The 23,464-nt window shown below is 36.8% G+C and overlaps 2 protein-coding genes across 2 annotated transcripts; one reads left to right on the forward strand and one right to left on the reverse strand.

The window, feature by feature from the left end:
* Positions 1–3,454: 3,454 nt before the first annotated feature.
* LOC126713459 (50S ribosomal protein L21, chloroplastic) lies at positions 3,455–8,847 on the forward strand. The gene is made up of 5 exons (XM_050413210.1): positions 3,455–3,907; positions 4,426–4,506; positions 7,310–7,411; positions 7,541–7,615; positions 8,619–8,847. The coding sequence occupies exons 1-5, from the start codon at positions 3,572–3,574 to the stop codon at positions 8,688–8,690; spliced, it is 666 nt and encodes a 221-aa protein (XP_050269167.1). The 5' UTR covers positions 3,455–3,571; the 3' UTR covers positions 8,691–8,847.
* A 296-nt stretch (positions 8,848–9,143) lies between these two features.
* LOC126698101 (uncharacterized) lies at positions 9,144–12,764 on the reverse strand. Its single transcript, XM_050395107.1, has 2 exons — positions 11,792–12,764; positions 9,144–11,569 (listed from the first exon to the last, which is right to left on the reverse strand). The coding sequence occupies exons 1-2, from the start codon at positions 12,762–12,764 to the stop codon at positions 9,144–9,146; spliced, it is 3,399 nt and encodes a 1,132-aa protein (XP_050251064.1).
* Between the last annotated feature and the right edge of the window lie 10,700 nt (positions 12,765–23,464).

The following is a 23,464-nucleotide window of genomic DNA, read 5'->3' on the forward strand; positions in this document are numbered from 1 at the left end:
GAAGGAACTTTCGCAAACCCTTGCTTGATAGAGGCTTGACTCCACCGCCACCTGTGCCAACGCGCAAGCCTTCCAACAGACGGCGCCAATTGTAGGGACACGATTATTCACGACCCAAGAATGACATTGGGCTCGTATGTAAAGGGCTCGAACAATGTAATTTGTAGAGTGTGGGCTTGAAAGGCTGGACCTTGGTTACCGGACAGCGGTCTAGTCGTGATTTTTATGGAAGCTTATACGAGGGTGGACTTGGCTTGACTAGCTAAGCCTTCCGTCGTTGTGGCTTGTAGGGTTTAAGTCCTCGGACCACGTCCGAGGAGCGTAGTATCCATCCCCTTCTCCCTTTTGTAGGATTTATCCTCCTTCTGGGATCCCCCTCCCCCTTGGCTCTCTTTCCCTTTTATACTAGTGTTTACTTCCCCTTTAGTGTCCATGTATAAGTTTTGCTTTTTGGGGTACAGACCCGTCCTATCAATCCATACATAAGAGTGGTTGGGGGTGGTTGGAAAAAGTTAAATAGCATGGTCTAGAGTATGGGCCTGTCAGATGCAGGGTTCCATACTACGGTGTTGGCAGCTTTCTCCCTTGTACTGCCCCTGTACTGAGTTTGTCCTTTTCTTCAGGCGTTTTATGAGGTGTCGAGCATAAGATCGTCCTTGGCCATATATCTGGGCATTTTTTGGATTTTTATTTTGCGTCCTTGGGAATCATTCTCCTTGATTTGGATTTTGGGCCCTATTATGAAGTGGGCTGGGACCACAAATTCTCGGGCCCCACAATAGCTTTTTAGCACCACCAAATACCAAAATGTGACTACATTGGTGGAGCCAAAGTCAAAATGTGTATTGTAGCTCATGTTAAAAAAAAAAAAAAAATTATTGTGTTTACACTGTTTTTTAATTAAAAAAAAAAAAAAAAAAATCTCTTGGTTGTGTTCATTCTGCTTTTTAATGAATTTTTTTAATATTTTCTTAATCAAATAGTTAAAAATATAGATCTATTAATGTTGAGTGTATTGTAAAGTTGAGTATATTGTAAAGTAAAAAGGTAAAATAGATAAAGTAGCTTTTTGTAGAGCCATATTGCTAAATTTATGGAAACTATTAATGAGGGCATATTTTTGGGCCACATTATATTCGACCTCCTAGTCCAAGAGTTTTGAATGAATGAGATTACATGACATTGGACCTATACGTCCAGTGAATTTATAGATGACACTACATGTCATTAAGCCTTGAAACCCAATGTATTTACATATGAGGCAAGGGCTATTAGGCCATAAAGTCAAATGGATTGGAGCAAGGCTCACGAGTTTGACCCATCCAATAAATGATGTGGGCTTCTAAGGTTACAAATGCTGGATTGAGATCAGGCGCATGATGTGCAATTGCTCTCAATGGATTGAGTAGAAAGTTTCAAACCATTAAGTAAAAAAAGTTTCAAAAGTTAGAAAAGGGAAAAGTGCAAAGTTAAAAAGTAAAGAAGTAAAAAAATTTTGCGAGAAGAATAGGGGTAATTGGCTAATTGTTCCCACGCAATACCTAGGTCCTAATTCACAAATGCTTCTACTTATTGGACCTTCTTGCCTTAAGGGGGCACCTCCCCCTAACCCATTGAGTTACATCTGTTCTATCTCTAATAGCTTATACTTCATATAGGTTGAAGAAGCAATGTTACATAAGTGACCAAAAAAACTTCACCCCAGTCTTGAAAGAAACTTCAAGGGGTGGTTGATATTGGGGTAAATGTAACATTTCTATCTTCTCAGATGTATATGTGCTGTAAGATAAGACAATTATGGTTGTCTCAACTATCCGTTTGTGAATCCATTTTTAGTATCTTATCTATATTACCATTTAAGGACCTTTCCCTGTCCGAGATAGACTTTTCGTTGGTTCAAAAATACCCCTATGTTACTAAGTTTAAGCCATTGTTTGGGAGGAGGGAATGAATTTTTTTTTTTGAGGAAAAGGAGGGAATGAAATTGAATGGAAATGAATGAAAATAATAATTTTAGAAAATTCTTCAATTTCCTTGTTTGGGAGTTTTAATGGAAGGAATGGAAAGTCCATTCCTTTGTTTGATACTTTAAGTGAGAGAGAATGGAAAAGGTAAGAGGGAAAACTCATTCCTCTTTATTTTCTTAAAATCTCAAATTTTCTTTCCCCCCAAAATTGGTAGGATTTGGAGAGAATGAAATTAGATTTAATAAATTTTTTACTAAAGCTCCCAAAATACCCCTATATATTCAATCATTTATTTTAAAGTAAGGGTTTAATAATAATATTGTCATAAAATAATTCAATTCATTTTCCTTTATGTTACTTTCAAACAAGTTTACTTACATTTCATTCATTTTCATTCCTTTATTTTAAAACATCCTAATAAGTTTACTTAATTTCATTTCATTCATTTTCCTTATGACTATTTCATTCCATTGGCTTATGAACTCCCAAACGAAGCCTAAGTAGAGACAAAATTAAAGGATAATCCGATAAAAATACATTTCTAACATCTATTAAAACATTGCCTACAAAAAAGGAATACTCTCTATTCACATTTTTGAGGTCTGTTTGGATACAACTTATTTTGTTGAAAATTAAAAACACTGTAGTAAAATAATTTTTAAATATGTAAAAAATTACTGTTCACTTTTTTTCTTTACTGTTCATATGCCTTGAACAGTGCACCAGGCGCTCGTCTTTAAAAAAAATAAAAATAAAAAAGCTCAAAACGCGCAAACTTGTCAAAACGTGGACGTGAACGTGGATCCAAACCCACACTTGATCTACTCCATCTATATATTCCTTAATCACTAAACTCACGTTTTTTTTTAATTATTTATTTATTTACTTTTATTAAAACCTTTATCAAGTCTTAAGTTCTTAACCGTTTCTTTTTTTTTTTTTTTTCTTTTTTTTAATTTGTGGTTTCCTTACTCTCACGTTTTATTTTTTTTGTGTTTTGTTTTTTCTTTCAATTCTCTTATTCTTTATTTTGAATTAAAAAAAAAAAACACTCCTACTATAACTTCTCATCCATAAATTTCATTACTACCTTATATATCTTTATTTTTTTTTTTCTGAACTGTAACCTCGCCAAAACAAAATATAAATAAATTTCTTTTCCCCTCTCTGTTTCACTTTGAGGCATAAGTAGAGGTAATCTTCTTAATATCCAATTTTTTTTTTTATATTTACTTCATCACATATTTGTATGTATGTCTTTATTTTACACAAGTATATAGTTTTGAATGATTTTCCCGAACTCTTTTTAGCTGTTCAAACTTTACTCTTTTACTTTTATTGTGTGACAAACATCTAGTTAACTTATTTTCCAAAAATTCTAGTTAGACAACTTGACAAAAAATAAAAAAAATCTTATATAGTATATTGGTTTGAATAGAGTAACTGTAGCATGAAAAGTGCAATTTGAAGGGCATATGGGTCATTCGCGGAGAAACGGATAGGAATAGGATAGACCTGCTGCTTCCCAGCGTAAAGAAGAGAAGAGTGAGACACAAAAGAACCAGAGCTGTGAGCTCTGAGACAAGAGAGAGCAAATTGCAACAATGGCTTCTGTGACACTTTCCTTATGCTCATCCCTCGCAGCCCATTGCAGAATCTCTCCAAAGCAAAACCCATCAACACCAACACTGTCTTTCTCTAACAATGCCAATCTCACCTTTCTCTCTCTCTCTTCCCACAACCACTCTCGCTCTTCTTCTTCTTCTTCTTCTTCACACACATTCCATTTCCTCCCCAAATCCTCAGAATCAGAAGCAGCCGTGCTCGATTCCGAGACCCGATCCCCCGAAATCGATTCTCCAGAGCCTGAAGCTGCTCAAATCGTCGAAACCTCCTCAGAACAAGTCCCCAAGCGTGAGCAAGTGTTCGCTGTGGTCATGGTGAGTAATGGCAAAACCGCAATGCTCTATGCTTTCTTTTAGTGATTTTGAGGTGACCCATTTGATTGGTTTATTGTTATTTTCTGTTTTTGGAGTAATTTTTTTGCTTACCCAGAAGATGTTTTGTACTGTTTTACATATATGTTAGTGTAAAAAGATAGCTTATGTGTGTTTTCAGAGTAAATTTCAATCCCCAGTGTTATTTTCTTTCATAACTAATTAGTGTTTTAGTGTAATTTTGTCCAACAATGCTATAGACTCACCAAATTTCACAAATTTCACAACTTGAGGTGGGAACAAAATAACTTTCACTTAGTGCAACATCACTTTTATTGTGCACCTATCCCAACTTGCTACTTCCAACAATTGTGAAATTTGTTGTGTCATTAGACTTGTTGAATTTTGGGGATACGGATGATATATTGATTATTATTTTTGTCTTTGGAGTGCTTTAAGGATATATTCGAATCATTATGTTTATTCTATGAGCGTGTTTGTTATGTTTCGGCCTTGTTTAGGTTGGATCACGTCAATACATTGTATTTCCTGGTCGGTTTATATATACTCAGAGGCTCAAAGACGCTAATGTCAATGATAAGGTATGTATTGAATTCCTGTGAATTCTTGTTTATTATTGTTGATTGCTTGAAATCTTATCAAGTTTGTTGCACTTTACGGAAAACTTAATAATGTATTATCTTTGTCTTGTCTTTAGTTGGGTCGTTTGATTTGAAACCTTTTTTCAATGTGATAGTAGACATTTGTTTCTCAACATTTCTAATGCTCCTTGTATGTTGAATGACAAACACAATGCTACCCCTTTGTGCAAATTATACTTTATCTATTAATTAATTTATTTCTTTTAGAAGCATTTTGTAATTTTAGTTGCTGGGCTTTCCCTGCGATATCAAAACTTCCTTTCTTACCAGGAAAAAAAAAAAAATCTGTTATTGGCTCAATCCACCAATTGATTTATTACCCTACCAACCCTGTGTTCTAATATCAAACAATCATATGATTTATATCCCTAAACATCATAACTTGAATCTATTTATGAATTATCATTCCTAGTTTTCTTATCTATCAGCACCTCTTCCTTATTTTTTCATCAATAGGAGCTACCCTTATCTTTAAACAAATTTCTTCATTTCATATCCTATCTTTCCTTATATTTTTACCTATCCATCTTAACTCTAATTTCAAATACATTTATTTTATGAACAAGTTGCTTCTTAACAGCCCAACATTCAATACCATATAGCATAGCTGATCTTATGTCTTATAAATTTTTTTCTTCATAAATATATTTTAATATTTCACAATACCCCTGGTGTGCTACTCCATTTCATCCATTTTGCTCTTATACTGTGATTCACATTCTCTTCTATCTCCCATTCTTTACAAATTATTGCACTCAAGATATTGAAAGCTCTCTCTTGTTGGAATATCTTGACCATCAAGTTTTACAATCCCTTCACCTTTGTTTCTAATTTTTCTTTTCCATCTTCTAATACAAATATCCTATGCTGAGTGCTTATTCTCTCTTCTAGCATCACTTTGCTATTGCTACCCTCCTTTTTTGGGCTTGGGACTGGTAATGAGCAAAAGGACATTAAGCAATGACATAGGGGAGTTTGATTACTTATGTGATACTTAAATTTGAATTTTCACTGTTAAGACTTAAGAGTAACTACATTGAATTAATTTTATAAACAAGAGTTTATATCTCATCCAAAAGTATTATTATCAATGTTTAAGGAAGTTTTAAAATACTATCCGTAATAGTAAAAAATGTTAGTTCTGTTGCTATGAAATGGGAATGTTAAGCATATAAAACTAATTAAAACAAATCAAAGTTTATGTTTTGAAATATAGTGTTGTCTAAGATGTGGTATAAATTCAAATTCTAAGCACATCTAAACGATAACAATGTAATTAATTCTTGTGAGTTTAAACTTTCAAAATCAGTAACCCTTTAAAGTCGAAAATTTTCAATAGCAGGATAGACCCTTGTTGACTCTTCAATGCAGGAACATATGATAGTGACAGTGACTCTTTGTCTCATAACAAAAGAAAAGAAAAAAAAAAAACAAATGGATTCTTTTGAGAGCAACAGATGTGGGCTCACCTGAATTACCTTCTTTCAAAGAGCCCTTAAGAGTCTAACAATTTGGCCTGGAGAAGATGAGAGGAATTTACACCCTTATTACACTCTCAGCACTATGGGCATCCTCTAGGAAAGAAGAACACAACCTTCATGCTGCTCTTGCTTTAGCACTCTGATGCTTTCTGCATGCGTATTAATGACAAACCAAAGTGATGAAATAGACAAACTTCTTGCATCAAACCTAGAGCAAAGAGTCTAGCTCATGGACATGTCTTCTATGCTGTTTAAAAGATAGCCTATGATCTGTAGAGAAACTTTTTATGAATCACTTGTGATTTTTTGGCTTGTTCAAAATGACTATGATCTGTAGAGAAACTTTCTTTTGTTTTAATATATTTACACTTTCTATAAACAGTAGAAATTTTAAATCTTCGTGCTTATGTCGCTGTGATTCCTTCTACACATGTTCATAACTTGACATTTTTGTTAAATGTCATCATGGCATTCCAGAGTTAAAGGTATCTCCTTATCTTAGCATATATGAATATGAAACTAGGGTATCACAGAGTAGCGATATGCATTTGTGTCCCTATTTTACTTTAAGAAGCTCTCATTCACACCCCAAAGAAGGTCAAAATGAAAGTGAAGAGCTCTTATGTTTCCTGCACAACTATTCTCCTATTTTATATTAAAAGGGGCTAGTTGTAATTGTTTTGAAAAGGGTTATTAGTAGTATATGAAAAGTATGGCTCTCTAATCCATTCTAATGCATGGTGAATTTGAACATTAATGCTTTTCTTCTTCTCTTGGTATGATTGTGTCAAATATCTTCCCATATTAACATCCCAAAATTGACGCGGTTACAATTTTTCCCTTTTCAAACATAAAATTCTTTTGAGAATTACAGATTGTTATAATTTAGAAATGCTTTACTGTTATGAATGCATGGATGCTCTGTGTGACCACTTTGGTACTTAAACGCATTAGGTTTTTAAGTTTTTCCAGGGCTGCTGGGCATTATAATAATTATTTTCAGCATTTCAATGTAGTGAGCAAGTCCTGTTGCTGAAACATAAATATATCTGAATTTAGTTCAAGTGTAAAACAAAATGGTCTGTCTAGACACCTTAATGAGAGCATTCTTTAATTTCAATAGTTTTACCTATGAAATATTTTATTTTTATACTTATCAAAATTTATTATTTTTTATTTTTTATTTTTATGGAATCTATGAATTTCTTATAACTTTGGCTTTTTGACTCAATTGAGTTGTTTGAATTTTCATTCTTGTGCAGATTATCCTAAACAAGGTGTTGCTCGTTGGAACCCGAAACAGTACCTACATTGGAAAACCAGTGGTGACTAATGCTGCTGTACATGCTGTAGTTGAAGAGCAGGTAGTTCATTATCTCCCGATACGTATAATTAATTGACCAAAATAGTTAGATACATGTCATGTGTATCGGGAATGTAAGGCCTGATTATTGTTGTTGTCTTCCTCCATGACCTTTACATCTTTAATGCAGGGTTTAAATCCCAAAGTAATTGTCTTCAAGTATAAGAAGAAGAAAAACTATCGGAGAAATATTGGTCATCGACAGGTATCGTACGAAGTTTACTAGTATCATTGATGGTAAAGTAGCCACTGTTAATGGTTTATTGCATATATGTAACTCTGGTGAATGCGTAAAGCAACTGCTATCGCTTAAAAAAAAAGGGTAAACTATGTATTTAGTCTCTATCCTTTACATTGTATTTCAATTTGGTTCATAACCTTTCAATTGTGTCAATTTGGTTCCTAACTTTTCAGTGCTGTATCAATTTAGCCCTTGTCGTTATCTCTTGGATGAAAATTGCTAACGTGACTAATGGCCAAAATAAAATATTAATTTATTGTCATATCAACGGAAAATAATTTTTTATTTTGGCCATTAACCACGTCATCAATTTACATCTAAGAGATAATGATAGTGACTAAATTGACATGACATTGAAAAGGATAGGGACCAAATTGGCACAATTGAAAGGTTAAAGATCAAATTAAAATATGGTGTAAAGGATAAGAACTAAATACGTATTTTACCCAAATAAAAAATTGGCACTAAAACAATGACTCAAGGAGTACAAGAAGGTTACCATATCATATATGCATTATGCACTTGGCATTAGAGTTGTTGCTCTCTTCCAACATATTTCCACCGTTATCTCTCACTTGTTTGCAACCAAAAAAATGAACACGATAATTTCATTTTAAGCTCACAGCTGTGTTGCGGGAGTAACCGTCCAGCCCCGTGCCATGGGGGTTTTATGACAGAATTGAACCCAGCTGCTCCTTGGGGTTGTAAATTACCACCAGGTAGAGACACCTGTGGTCAAGCTTGAGACTTGAGTAGTGTTGCCTGCTAGAAAAATCTCCTTGATGGGTGAACCTCCCATTTTGCTATTTCCATCCTAGCTACAATCCACAAACACAGCAATAGTTCAACTCATATGATTTATCTATATATAATTTAGCTATGTACTTTCATAAAATATCTTTAATATAATTTAAACTCATTTGGCTAATCTTGTTTAGAATGATTTGAATGTTACTCACTTTTGCAGCCAAATACAAGGATACGGATAACCGGTATCACTGGCTATGAGGACTATCCAGCTGTCACGCTTGAGTCATAGGATTTCTTGGCGAGGTTAAGATTGACATCTGAATGTTTTGTGGAGGCTTTGATCTCACATTTTGTATGTAATTTCCTTTGTAGGGTAGCCCCAGCAATGAATTATAAAAATTATTTTGTGCTGAAATGAATTTTATTCAACTAGAATTTGTTGTGTACATCGTGTTTGATGCATATCAGTGAATTTTGCTTTAGTGAGTTACCTTTCTTGGCCATCCATGCGCAAGGTAATAGTGTCACACGCAATTTAATTTATTTATTAAATCACTAAAATCCTTAAACCCTTCAATTCCCTTTAAAGACACGGTTCAATTTTACCAAAAACAAATAAAAAAAATAACCTGACCTGATTCTTTCAATGTTTTTTGCCCTTGAATAATCACTTCATTAATATATATATATATATATATATATATATATATTTTTTTTTGAGAAAAAACTTCACTGAATATTATTAAGGTAGGCTAGTAAGGTCAGCCTGAACAACAGGTAATAGATCTGGTGGCACATTTTCCATCCAGATTTGCATATGATTGAGGGTCTTTGACTTCCTCGCTAGAGAGTGGGCTAACTTATTACCCATGCGACGTACAAGAGAAGTTTTAAAAGCTGGAAGGAAATTACTGAGATATACAATGTCATGCACTAAATGTCCATAGGATGAAAAGTTTCTGCCATCTTCTAACAAAGTCTTGTGTAGTGTTTCAGAGTCCCCTTCAAGTATGACGTGATTAACGCCCAGCTCCACAGCAAGTTCAAGAGCTCTCTGTGCTGCAAGGACTTCGACCTCTATGACTGACATTGGCAATGGAATTTTTTGGGACAAAGATGCCATAACTCTGCTATCCTTGTTTCGTATGACAACACCCAATCCTGCACTGTTATCGTCGGCAAAGGTGGCGCCGTCGAAGTTAATCTTGTACCAGTTATCTTGGGGTGGAGTCCACGTTGCTGCCTGCATTCTCCCCTGTTTTGTGGACGTCATGGTGCTGGAATGGGACTCAAGTTGTCGCTCCCTAGAGTGTTCCAACACCTTGTCCAGTGGGAGTGTTGGTTTCCCGAGTCGGAGATTATTTCTCCGGTTCCACAGGTTCCATATCACCAAGGAGAAGAGCGCCAGATTTGCTGTACCTGCAAAAACCAAACCAATAAAGTCAGTGAAACATGTGCTCTGTTTGAGAGTGCCTTGATTCCACTCCGGGATGGAATTTCCAAGGGATTGCAAGGCTGGACAGCGGTAGAGAGCATGGATAATATCTTCATCTTCTTGTTTGCATATCTCACACCGTGCATCAGTTGTGATCTTGCGCCGAAACAGGTTTGCTTTTGTGGGTAGGGAGTTTTTGCAAGCTTTCCATAACAGAGTCTTCACTTTGTTTGGAACTTCAAGAGTCCAGATTTTGTTCCACAGCGGTTTCAGAGCTTGAGTTAATGATTGACCCGGTTGTTGCACTCTAGAGGCTTCCTGTAAAAACCGGTATCCTGACTTGACCGTGTATCTTCCGTTCGGTGTGAATGGCCATATGAGGACATCATCTTGAATGGTGCGACACAGGGGCATGGTTTTTATAATTGATGCTTCAAACTCATAAAAAACTCTGTCAACTAAATCAGCCTTCCATATTTTTTGCCCTTGGTCAATAAAATCTCCAACCTTAGCACCTTCCCACCCAACCACTACAGGCGTGATGATTCTAGGATTATGTTTAGTAGGCAGCCAGTTCTCCCCCCAAACATTGACAGATAGGCCTGACCCTATTCTCCATGCTGCACCTTTCTTGATGACATCTCTCCCCTTCAAAATACTCTTCCAAGCGTATGAGGCGTTTGCCGGATTTTTTGCTTCCATGATTGTAGAATTTGGAAAAAACTTCGCCTTGAAGACTCGGTAGAATAAAGAATTCGTGTCATGAAGTAGACGCCAAGTTTGTTTGGCTAGGAGGGCATCATTAAACAAAGCAAGGTCTTTGAAGCCCATACCCCCTTGGTTTTTGGGTTTACACAAATCTTGCCATTTAACCCAATGAATTTTCCTATTATCACCCTTTTGACCCCAGAAAAATCTGCATATCATTGATTCAAGCTCCTGGCACAAGGAAAGTGGTAGTTTGAAGCATGTCATTGTGTAAGTGGGTAGAGCTTGGGCCACAGATTTGATTAAAATCTCTCGTCCCGCTTGAGATAAGAGCTTAGCTTCCCAACCAGCTAGTCTTTTCCAAACTTGCTGCTTGATATGGTTGAAACTCTCCTTCTTTTTTCGACCCACAAGTGATGGAAGGCCAAGATATTTTTCATATTGTTGAATGACCGAAACTCCAAGCATAGATTTGATTGAAGCTTGCATCTCTTCGGATGTGGATTTGCTAAAGAAGAGAGTAGTCTTGGTGCGATTAATTTGTTGCCCCGAAGCATTCTCATATTTAGCCAAGATATCAAGTAGGCATTGGCATTCACTTTCCTTAGTCCTGCAAAAAATTACACTATCGTCTGCAAAAAGTAGGTGGGTTAGCTTAGGACCATTTTGACAAATAGATACTCCTCTTATGTCTCCATTAAGGGCTGCCTTATTGATTAGGCCATGTAGGCCTTCAGTGCACATGAGAAAGAGGTAGGGGGACAGGGGATCCCCTTGTCTGAGCCCTCTTGTAGGAGTAATATTGCCATGGGGTTCACCATTAATCAAAATAGAGTAGGATGCATTTGTAATACAGAGCATCATAAGGTGTACCCATCTACTATGAAAACCCATCTTCACCAAAACATGCTCCATGTAAGACCATTCCACTCTATCATAGGCCTTACTCATATTAAGTTTCAAGGACATAAAACCTGTCTTTCCTTTATTGTGATTTCTCATATGATGCAAGGTTTCAAAAGCCACTAAAATATTGTTAGAAATCAGGCGATCAGACAAAAAAGCACTTTGATGTTCCGAAATAAGCTGAGGCATAATATTTTTTAATCTATTTGCCAAAATTTTAGCAAAAATACGACAAAGCACATTACTCAAGCTTATAGGCCTAAATTGAGACACATATTACGGATCTTTAACTTTAGGAATTAAAGTTATATAGGAATGACCAAGAGATTGTGGCAATGTACCTGTGTTCAGATAGTGTAAAATGGAGTGGGAAACATCTGAACCAACCAGGGACCAATAGCTTTGATAGAACAAAGGAGGCATGCCGTCGGGGCCCGGTGCTTTCAACGGTGCCATATCTTTCACTGCAACTTCAACTTCTTGAATGGTGAATGCCTTTGTGAGTGTGTCGTTCATAGACTCAGTGACTACTTGAGGAATAACTTCAACCACATCCGCCAAGTTTTCCGAATTAACTGTTGTAAAGAGATCCCTATAAAACCCGAGAATGGTGTCATTTATTTGGCTCTGGCTTGTGCACCACCTACCCGTGGAGTCATACAATTTAGTAATGTAATTACGTCGGCGCCTCTGAGAAGCTTTGCTGTGGAAGAACTTAGTGTTACGGTCACCATCCTTCAGCCACAAGATCCTGGACCTTTGTCTCCACATTTGTACCTCTTTATCAAGAAGTAAGTTTATTTCCGATTCCAGTACTCTCATTCTTCTAGAATCACCAGTTCGGACCGAAAATCTCTCTGCCTGTTGTAATTCTTTTCTTTTTTTCGCCAACTCCTGTCGTACATTACCAAAGTGTCTTTTGCTCCAACATAATAATTCATGGCCACATTTGTCTATTTTTTTCAGCACTCTAATATCCCACGGTTCCAAGCTATTCTCAGTCCACACTGCTTCAATGGTCTCTCCGCACCCCTTGTCAGTCATCCACATTTGTTCAAAGCGAAAAGGTTTCTGAAAGTTTGTTGACATACCTTCAGGATTGATCCATATTGGCTTATGGTCTGAAACTGTTGTGTCTAAGTGGTGGACTTTTGTTCTAGGAAACATACTAAACCATTCAGTTGTAGCCAAAGCCCTATCTAGCCGTTCCCAAACAGTGTAATCAGCAAAGTGTTTATGCCAAGTAAACGGGAAGCCCACAAAACCAAGGTCTATAAAAGCGCATTCATCCACCACATCTCGGAAGAGTTGCATCTGACTGTGCGACCGTGGTCTGCCACCACTTTTTTCAGATTGGCGAGTAATTTCGTTGAAGTCTCCGGCACACAACCATGGTGAAATTCTCCTATTTTTCAGTTGCCGTAGCTTGGCCCAAGATTCAGGTCATTTTTGTGTAGTCGGTTCTCCGTAAAAACCCGTAAATCTCCATTCATTCACCTGGTTTTTGTTGATTGTGCTATCAATATGATTTGGAGAAAAAGTCTTAATATCCAGTGGAAATTCTTCCTTCCAGAATAAGACCAACCCCCCTGCCTTATCTCTCCTTGGTGATTCAAACATATTTTTGAACTGAATTTTTCTCTGAACTCTCTCTAGCCTTGCTCTATCGGTCCATGTTTCGGCTATGAACACAACCGAGGGATCTTTTGCCCGCACCATATCTGCAAGCTGATCTTCTGTACGTAGGTTCCTAAGCCCACGACAGTTCCAAACGAGTAGACTCATTGCTTCTGGCAGGGCTGGGAACCAGCCTCCGTCAATATCACGATGTTTTCATTATCAATTTGAGAAACCAGATATTTCTTGCTTGGTAACTTAGACTGATGTGCTTGGTGAGGAGCTGCACGTTTCTGCCCCACTGGTTCGGTTTTAATTTGAGTTTCATGTGTTTCAGGTCTTGGGATGCGTTTCCAAGTAGCCACGGGAGGGGTATTTTTAGGTGCTCTGTTTTCGGGTGGTGGAGCAGAGGTGTTTATGGAGGTAGTGGAGGGTGATGGGGTCGGGTTATGTGTGTTAGTGTTATTTTTTGAGGTGTAAATGATTGGTGGGTCCATGTTGGATGTAAGAAGGGATGATGGAGTGTCATATGAAGCTCTGTTTTCGGATGGAGGTGCAGAGGTGTTTATGGAGGTAGTGGATGATGATGGGGTTGGGTTATTTGTATTAGTATTGTTTTTGGAGGTGTAAGTGGTTGTTGGAGCCATGTTGGGTGTAGGGAAAGATGATGGAGTTTCGTTAGGTGCTCTGTTTTTGGATAAAGAAACAGAGGCGGTTTGGCGGGTAGTGTTGGGTAGGGACGTTTGGTTTGGTAACAGCTGAGATGTGGGAAGATGTTTAGGAATTGTAGAGGGAGAGGAGTTGCACGTGATTATGGGATGTGTGTTATTATGGTTTACGTCCAGTATGGGAGAGGTGTGATTAGTTTTGGGAGTTTTTGGAGTATTGCATGGTGGTGGGGTCGGGTTGACGTTGATGAGGTTGGGAGTATTTATGGGTGGTGGGGTCGGGTTGTGAGTATGTAGGGATGGTGTGATCGGGTTGAGATTATGTTGGGTTTTGGTTGGGACATTTGATTTTTGAAAGGAATGTGGCGTAACAGGGGGGCTGTGAAGGGATATTTTTGTTTGAGGAGGGAAATAAGTTTGGGAAGTAATTTCAGTATCCAAGGGTTGCTCATGCACGTTATTCCCAGGTAAGTCAAACCTCCGTAATTCTCGGTCAATTTCCTCTATTTGTTTCTCTAACGTCTCCAAATTAACTTGTGATTGCGCCAAATCCGGACCTGATTGATCATGGCCAGCTCGCCCAGTCTGTGTAAGGAAAGAATTTTCTGAAGTTTCATTTATTGCTTCCACCGTTTCAGTAGTTTCTTGATTAGGTTGAGACGCTCCCTGTGTACGTTTCAAAAATTCACCTGTTGCCGACGGCCGCCGTGAAAAGCCATCAAATTTTCCTCTTACTGGTATGTCCTTGTTTTTGACATAGAAGCCCGGCACTGTGATCACTGCCTTACGCGAGCTTACAAAGGGAGGAGCCCGTATCCAAGGACCATACTGCTTATTTGTTTCCTCAAGTGTACCCTCACTGTCTAACCACAACTCACAATCACGGTCATTATGTGTTAGGCACCCACACCAATAACACAGATTCGGCAGCCGCTCGTATTTGAAAGAAACCCATAATTCTTTATCATCCTCGAGGCAGATAACCCTTCCCCGACTTAAAGGTTGAGATATATCAATGAGGACCTGCATTCTCATGAAACCACCCCCATCTTCAATGGGCACTTTTGGGTGACTTATGACTTTCCCTACGGTGTCACAAAGCCCTGCCGCCACTGTCGGGTTCATATATCCTAGAGGAATACCATATACCTGCACCCAAAAATGCGTGAAATTAAATGATAGTTCTTCCACAATTGAGTCCTTACCATATCGTTGTAGGACCACAAGATGCTTGTCAAAACTCCATGGCTCGTTGGCCATAATCGTATCCACCTCTTCCTCATTGTCAAAAGTGAATAAGATAACATGGTTGCCGAGATTTTTCACTCTGAAGCCGTTTTTGGATCACCATAACGGCTTGAAGGTTGCTGCAATAGCATCAGTGTTTAAGGCTCGTTTCGTCAAAAATTTTGCAGCAATAGTATATTCAGCAGAAGCCAAATTTGAATGTAGCCAAAACTTAGGTCCTTCTTTGTGCGAAAGAGAGAGCCCATTCCACTGTACAGCGAGATCCTCCATGGTTTAAGGGATGAATAGTGTTTCCCTATCCCCGAAGAAGAAAACCCACAACAAAAACCTTAGTGTAACGTTGTTACCCTAAGGGACAAAAACAACACCTTCAAAGAGGGACAGCGGTTCTACAGCCTAGGAGAGGTTAGAGCAGCCAACCTTCACTAGCGACAGAGAAACTGTTTGAGATTTTATTGTTTGAATAATCACTTCATTAATATGAATAAAACAAAACTAGCATTAATAGGAATCAAACAAAACTAGCATGTCCATACCATCGCGTTCTTCTGAGTCTTTTGGGTTAATATTGTAAAATCTGAAATTAATTTGCGTTATAGGTACTATTGAAACTTATTTGGGATTTTGAGGAGAGAGACTAAATTTCGGTATCACCATTGCCGAAATTCAGCCAAAAGTATGAGAGAGAAGATGCAAATGGAGGAAAGAGAAAATGTTGAATTTCGGCAATGTGGATACCGAAATTCCTCTGCCCAGTTCTATTGCCCGAACCTGTCTCTTGTGTGCCCGAGTGTGGAGTGCTCGGAGAAAAAAAAAAAAAAAAGGCAATTGCGGTAATGCAATTGCCGAAATAGGGGAGAAAAAGAATTTTTTTTTTTTGGTAATTGTGGCCATGGCAATGCCGAAAATGAAAAAAAAAAAAAAAAGTGGTTCCGAAATATCTGAAAGAGTAAAAAAAAGTGTAATGTCCACAATATTTTGTCAACATTTTCACAATAAATCACATGTAATTAGTTATTATGAGTTAAAAAAATTTGTGGCAAAGTAATTGTGGCAATGGGATTGCCGAAAATGTGAAAAAAAAAGAAAAAAAAAAAAGAGAATTGTGGCAATGGGATTGCCGAAAATGTGAGGAAAAAAAAAAGAAAAAAAAAAAAGAGAATTGTGGCAATGGAATTGTCGAAAATGTGAGGAAAAGAAAAAAAAAAAAAAGAATTGTGGCAATGGGATTGCCGAAAATGTGAGGAAAAAAAAAAAAAGAAAAAGAAAAGAGAATTGTGGCAATGGGATTGCCGAAAATGTGAGGAAAAGAAAAAACAAAAATTGTGGCAATGGGATTGTTGAAAATGTGAGGAAAAGAAGAAAAAAAAAAAAGAATTGTGGCAATGGGATTGCCGAAAATGTGAAAAAAAAAAAAGGTGGTTCCGAAATCTCTGAAGGAGTAAAAAAAAAGTGTAATGTCCACAATATTTTTACAACATTTTCACAATAAATCACATGTAATTAGTTATTATGAGTTAAAAAAATTTGTGGCAAAGTAATTGTGGCAATGGGATTGCCGAAAATGTGAAAAAAAAAAAAAAAGAATTGTGGCAATGGGATTGCCGAAAATGTGAGGAAAAAAAAAAGAAAAGAATTGTGGCAATGGGATTGCCGAAAATGTGAGGAAAAGAAAAAAAAAAAAAAAGAATTGTGGCAATGGGACTGCCGAAAATGTGAGGAAAAAAAAAAAGGTGGTTCCGAAATCTCTGAAAGAGTAAAAAAAAGTGTAATGTCCACAATATTTTTACAACATTTTCACAATAAATCACATGTAATTAGTTATTATGAGTTAAACAAATTTGTGGCAAAGTAATTGTGGCAATGGGATTGCCGAAAAAAAAAAAAAAGAATTGTGGCAATGGGATTGCCGAAAATGTGCCGAAAAAAAAAAAAAAAAAAGAATTGTGGCAATGGGATTGCCGAAAATGTGAGGAAAAAAAAAGAAAAAAAAAGGTGGTTCCGAAATCTCTGAAAGAGTAAAAAAAAGTGTAATGTCCACAATTTTTTACAACATTTTCACAATAAATCACATGTAATTAGTTATTATTAGTTAAAAAAATTTGTGGCAAAGTAATTGTGGCAATGGGATTGCCGAAAATGTGAAAAAAAAAGAAAAAAAAAAGAGAATTGTGGCAATGGGATTGCCGAAAATGTGAGGAAAAAAAAAAAAAAAAGGAATTGTGGCAATGGGATTGCCGAAAATGTGAGGAAAAAAAGAAAAAAAAAGGTGGTTCCGAAATCTCTGAAAGAGTAAAAAAAAGTGTAATGTCCACAATATTTTTACAACATTTTTACAATAAATCACATGTAATTAGTTATTATTAGTTAAAAAATTTTGTGGCAAAGTAATTGTGGCAATGGGATTGCCAAAAATGTGAAAAAAAAAAAAAATTTGTGGCAGTGGGATTGCCGAAAATGTGAGAAAAAAAAAATTGTGGCAATGGGATTGCCGAAAATGTGAGGGAAAAAAAAAGAAAAAAGAATTAGGCGAATATTTTTTGGTAATTGTGCAATGGTATTGTCGAAATAGATGAAATTTTTTTTGGGATAATTGTGGCAATGTCATTGCCGAAAATGGGGAGGGGAATAATGGAATGGAATTGTGGCAATGACATTGCCGAAATAGGAGAAAAAAAAATTATTCCCATTGCCGAAATAGAGGAGAGAGATATAAACAAAGTACGCATATTATTCTTTCAATATTTTTTTGACTAAACCAGTTCGGTTTGTCATGTTCTTTTAGAAATAGATAAGGATAGATTCAAGTACACTATCTGGTACATTGATTCTTATTCTAAAGTGCACGCTGTAAACAAGAACAAAAAAAAGTACATAGATTCTTATAGAAGAAAAAAATGACTGATGTGCACGCTGTAAACAAAAAAAACAAAGAAAGTATATAGATTCTTACAATAGAAAAGAAAAAATAATTAATGTGCACACTGTAAACCAAAAAAAGCAAAGAAAGTACATAGATTCTTACAAAATGACTGATGTGCACGCTGTAACATCATAGCATATGGAATTAGTACCATGTTCTTTCAAATAATACAAACTAACAATATGGTCCAACTCCTAAAAACATAATTAAAAAAAAAAAAAAAAAAAAAACAACAGTCCAACCAATCCACTGAAGTAGATTGAATACTTATGTTGGGTCATTTAGTTTAGCCACTAGTGGAGCCAACCATAGTTCGAGTGGGGCATGTTCTTCTATTATGACCTTCTTGCCTACAGAGACTGCACAATGGCCTTGGTTGATGCTCTGCCCCTTCGTCCATTTCATTTCGAAGCCGAGTTGTTCTTGGTCGACCTTTTTCACGGCGTAGCTTGACATTAGGATACATGACCGGGAAATTAGGCTCATTCCAATGTACACTGTCTGGAACCATGCGAAATCTAGGTGCATAACAAGCAACTTGTTCTTCCAAATGGTAGCAACGGTCGATATATCGCATTGCAGAGATGCCTTGATATTTACACACGGCAATGACATGTGAGCACGGAATCTTATAAACCTGCCATTTTTGACAACTACAAGTGTTCTGCCTCAAATTTACCTCATGACGATGATTACCCCTATATGCAGAGTTAGGGTTTATTGGTGTTCTGACTTCAAACAAACCATCTTCATGACTGAACACAGTAACTGAATGCTTTGGTGCCTTTTTTTCCCATTTATTGAATTTATTCTTTGCATAGGCCGTAATGCGTTCACCGGTAGTAACCTCTGCACATGCCTTAGTATATCGATCGGCAAAGTAGGCGACACAACGATAGTATGTAAGTTCAACTAATGCAGTTATGGGCAGATTTTTAGCACTCTTTAGAATTCCGTTGAAGCTTTCAGACAAGTTTGTGGTCATTGCCCCATAACGATGTCCACCATCGTATGCTAACGTCCACTTTTCCACCGGTATTTCCCTTAAATACTTCTCACCATCTGCACTTAATTGAGTAATTCTATCCCTAGTGATTTGATACTTTCGTAACTGATTCTCCATGCCTGCCCACATTACCATAGCCTTCAAGTTTTTATTCCCAATTTGTTGATTGAAATTGCTAGCCACATGGCGAAGGCAAAAACGATGATACCAACGTGTCGATTGACATATAGTCCGTATCGCTGCCATTATACTAGGATGACGATCAGATATGACACATAACCCTTCCCGATTAGTGACATTAATCTGAATACAACGCAAAAACCAATACCAGCTATCATCAGTTTCCTTCTCCATAATGGCAAAGGCAAGTGGAAAAAGTCTGTTGTCACCATCCCACGTTGATGCAATCAGTAACGTACCTTTGTACTTACCATATAGGAAAGTTCCATCAATACTAATTACTGGCCTACAATGTTGAAAACCTTCAATTGATGGACCAAAAGCCCAGAACACTCTCTCGAATATCGCACAGCCTAGCATAGTAGCAGGTATTGTTCTCCAAATAACCCTGTTGCCCGGGTTTGAATCAGTCAAAGCTTTCAACCATTTTGGCAATAATTGGTAAGATTTGTCCCAATCACCAAACGCTCTGCCAATTGCTTTCTCTTTTGCCTCCCACACCTTAAAATAAGAAGGCCTGTATTGGTACTTATTGTAAAGAGTCTGTTGAAGTGAAGCAATTTTTATGGTTGGATCATTTTTGACAACATCCCTCAACTCTTTCTCAATAACATGGGTGTCTAATTGCTCGTGATCTTGTGTGAGAGTGGACTCTATACATGTGTGTGGACCATTGTATTTCCTAACCTCAAACAACCCATATGTAGCCCGGAAGCATGCTCGAAGACGCCAAGAACAATTTTTGCACCTTACAGACCAACATTCTGGATCTGACTCTCTTACACAAAATGTTTGGTTCCTCTTGATGTGATAGCGTTTAACAGCAGCTTGTAGTTCATCCTTATCGGCAAAAAGCAAGCCCACATAAAACTCTTGGGTAGGGTCCCAAATACTCTGAGTGGGCTTTTCAAATGGTGGGGTTGGATCAATTATATTATCCCACGTGTTCTGTGAAAAGCTTAATGATGAAGGTTGATGGACTGCCATAGTTGGACTGCTTTCATGATTACCTTCATTTGGAGGCTCCTGTTCATCTCCAATATCATCAAGGACCTCATCGTCATCAAGTTGGTCATCACTATCCATGGTCCGCATCCTTTCTGATAATGTATGGACCGCATTTTCAGTAGTAGCAGCTATGCGATGTGTATCATTGGGATCATTAGCAGCTCTCTGAGTGGCGGTTTGGTCATACTGAGCTTCAAACTCAAAACAAGTAGTCTCTTGTGTGACATGCTCAGTTGGATTATCATAGTCAGCATCACTGTTGTTCATTGGCCGAGAAGGAACATGTTGGTCCTCAGTTGCAACATGGGTATATGGAGCATGATAGTCAGCACCACCAATGTTGATTGGGGAATGAGCCGCATCTTGAGAATAATGACTAATATGAGTGGCATATGGATCATGGAAGTGCTCGCTATGTGAATAACTAAACGATGCACTCGGTCCTTCGTTGGCATATCGAATGGGGAAAACATCTCGATGGCTTCTTATAGGCTCTACACCCACGTATAACTCTGCACCTACAAATCCATATTGGCGGTCTAACATATCGAATATTGCATTGACACCATTATCATCTGCTACCAAAACTTGCTGGTAAGTCACAGGATGTGGATGACATTGAAATGGAAATCTATACCAAATAGTCAATTTTGAATTTTCTCTGTTTATATGAAGCGTGGATGCTACTCCATCACATAGATCTTCAAATGTAACACCCCGGCTTAATGGAAGCATAGAAGGAGGTGACCCTTTGTAATAAACCCCATTTTCTCCATGTTTAATTATTCCACCGAAATGGATGAGAAAAATGAACAACTTTTCTGCCATCTACACTAAAACATAATAATAGTATTAATAAATTAACACAACACAACCATTACAATGCAATACAAGAAGGTAATCCATTAAAAATATTCACTGATAATAATAGTATTAAACATACGTGTATATTATAGGCTAACAAACTAAGTATTTCTTTAAGGAAATATACGTCAAATTTGAAATTTAGGCAAGAATTCATTGATAAATAATTTAAAACATATCATACAAATCAGTTCATGTTGCAAAACACATAATACAGAAACAAGATTTGCATGAACAAATAATTTAACAAAAAAAAGATTTTCATGCTTAGCTATGCCCCTAAAACATATCAACATGAATATTATAAAAAGAAAAGTAACTACTTAAGAAATATAACTCACCTTCTAAGAGATAACGAACGGATAGATATTTGCAATTGTTGTTACTTATAGTTGTTTGTAGAATATATGGCACGCATGATTTGAAAATGGTTGGTAAAATTATGAGGGGAACAAGAGTGGAGAAGAAGGTTGATGGAATTTATAAGGGAAAACGAGTAGAAAATAAGAACTGTGAAAATTTCAGTGACATTAGTGCTGTTTAAATAGGATGCAAGTTTCATATCAGTTAAATTCAGTGACATTATAGGGTACTTTTACCATAAAAGAACATGACAAACAAAACTCCTTCGGTCAAAAAAATACTGAAAGAATCTCTGCAATGCCACTGCAATGCCATTGTACTTGAATTTATCCTTATAGGGTACTTTTTTTTATCTCTCTCTCCTCTATTTCGGCAACAAAAAAAAACTGAAAGAATCTCTGCAATGCCACAAATACTGAAAAGAATCTCTGCAATGTCATTGTACTTGAATCTATCCTTATAGGATACTTTTTTTCATATGCGTACTTTTTTTTATATCTCTCTCCTCTATTTCGACAATGCCATTGCCACAAACCAGATGAGATAAGGAGTTGAAGTGATTGGTTGATTGACTCTTTGTTTTATTTTTTTTACTTTCTTTGCTTTTTTTGTTTACAGCGTGCACGTAAGAATCTATGTACTTTTTTTTTTTTTTACAGCGTGCACATCAATCAATTTTGTTTCTTCTATATTGTAAAAATCTATGTACTTTCTTTGCTTTTTTGGGTTTACAGTGTACACATCAATCATTTTTTTCTTCGGTATTGTAAGAATCTATATACTTTATTGTTGTTTACAGTATGCACATCAATCATTTTTTTCTTCTATATTGTAAGAATCTATGTACTTTCTTTGCTTTTTTTTGGTTTATAGTGTGCACATGAATCATTTTTTCTTTTCTATTGTAAGAATCTATATACTTTCTTTGTTTTGTTTACAACATGCACATCAGTCATTTTTTTTATTCTATAAGAATCTATGTACTTTTTTTTGTTTTTGTTTACAACGTGCACTTTAGAATAAGAATCAATGTACGAGAGGCTGTGGAAGAGAGGCTGTGGAGAATAAGAATCTATGTACTTCTTTTTTGTCTTTGACACTTTTACGAGGGTTTGGAAGAGAGGCTGTGGAGAATGAAAATAAAAATGTACACCACAGTAGCCATCATGCAAAGGAAAAAAGATTTCCCATTTATTGAAGTTTGACACCTTTTTTATTCCACCTATTATGCGCCTACAGTTGTGGCTACACATATAGATTCTATGTCGGATTAGGAATGGACAATTATAGTAAATAGATGTATGATTAGATTAATTGGGCACTAATTTCAAATGCGAAAAAATAAGTACACATTTCTTGTTTTCACAAAGGTCTTACGGTTAGTAGTATAATGTGCTATGTATACTATCTAGGCATAATATTTTTTGCTACAATGATGCATAAATAATGATAATACTTTAATATATTTTTAATAAACAGTCATTTTACATTGTTTAGTGATTGCGACGTTGGGGTACATTCAATTTTTGTTGTGTTCCACAACATGGAGGATGCCTATTTTCTCGTTGTGGGTACCTTCGTGCTTGCACAAGACTTCTCCCCATGCGCCTCGGCTGTGTTCTAATATCAACCTCTGTTTGATAATTACCACAGTCGTCATCTTCATTATCTGAAGACACCTCCATATCTTGGCTATCTTCTGCATCTTCCCCACTGTTCTCATTTGAGGCATCTTCCTCAGAGTCTGTTACGGAAGCCTCTTCCTCGGAGTTTGGAGCACATGCCCATGTATTTTGTGACGTGCAAAAATCACCAACATGAGGGGGTGGTTGGGAAGGTTGTGGTGTGCAGAAATCATAGTTGTACTGGCTATCTTGGCCATAATTGTATTGCCCAGCATAAGATGGAGGTGGCGATGGGTGATAAGAGGGAGGTGTTGAATTAGGTTGGGGATAATGGTCATAACTAAACAAACCCTCAAATCCTTGTCCTATAGAAGTGGATGATCCAATTTGTTGATATAAATTCATGCAATACTCGTTCACATTAATTGGATTATACTCACTGAAGGTGGTTGGCTCATTACCAGCAAATGTTAATGGCCCAGCTTGGGTAGAGCTGTACATATTGTGTTGTG

Source organism: Quercus robur, chromosome 2, assembly GCF_932294415.1.
Source record: "Quercus robur chromosome 2, dhQueRobu3.1, whole genome shotgun sequence".
Classification (NCBI taxonomy): domain Eukaryota; kingdom Viridiplantae; phylum Streptophyta; class Magnoliopsida; order Fagales; family Fagaceae; genus Quercus; species Quercus robur.

Coding starts and splice junctions, on each gene's coding strand:
- LOC126713459 (XM_050413210.1), top strand. CDS start 3,572: ATGGCTTCTGTGACACTTTCCTTATGCTCATCCCTCGCAGCCCATTGC. Junction 3,908..4,425: donor AAGTGTTCGCTGTGGTCATG/GTGAGTAATGGC, acceptor GGCCTTGTTTAG/GTTGGATCACGTCAATACAT. Junction 4,507..7,309: donor ACGCTAATGTCAATGATAAG/GTATGTATTGAA, acceptor ATTCTTGTGCAG/ATTATCCTAAACAAGGTGTT.
- LOC126698101 (XM_050395107.1), bottom strand. CDS start 12,764: ATGCAACTCTTCCGAGATGTGGTGGATGAATGCGCTTTTATAGACCTT. Junction 11,570..11,791: donor TTTACACTATCTGAACACAG/GTACATTGCCAC, acceptor ACAATATTTTAG/TGGCTTTTGAAACCTTGCAT.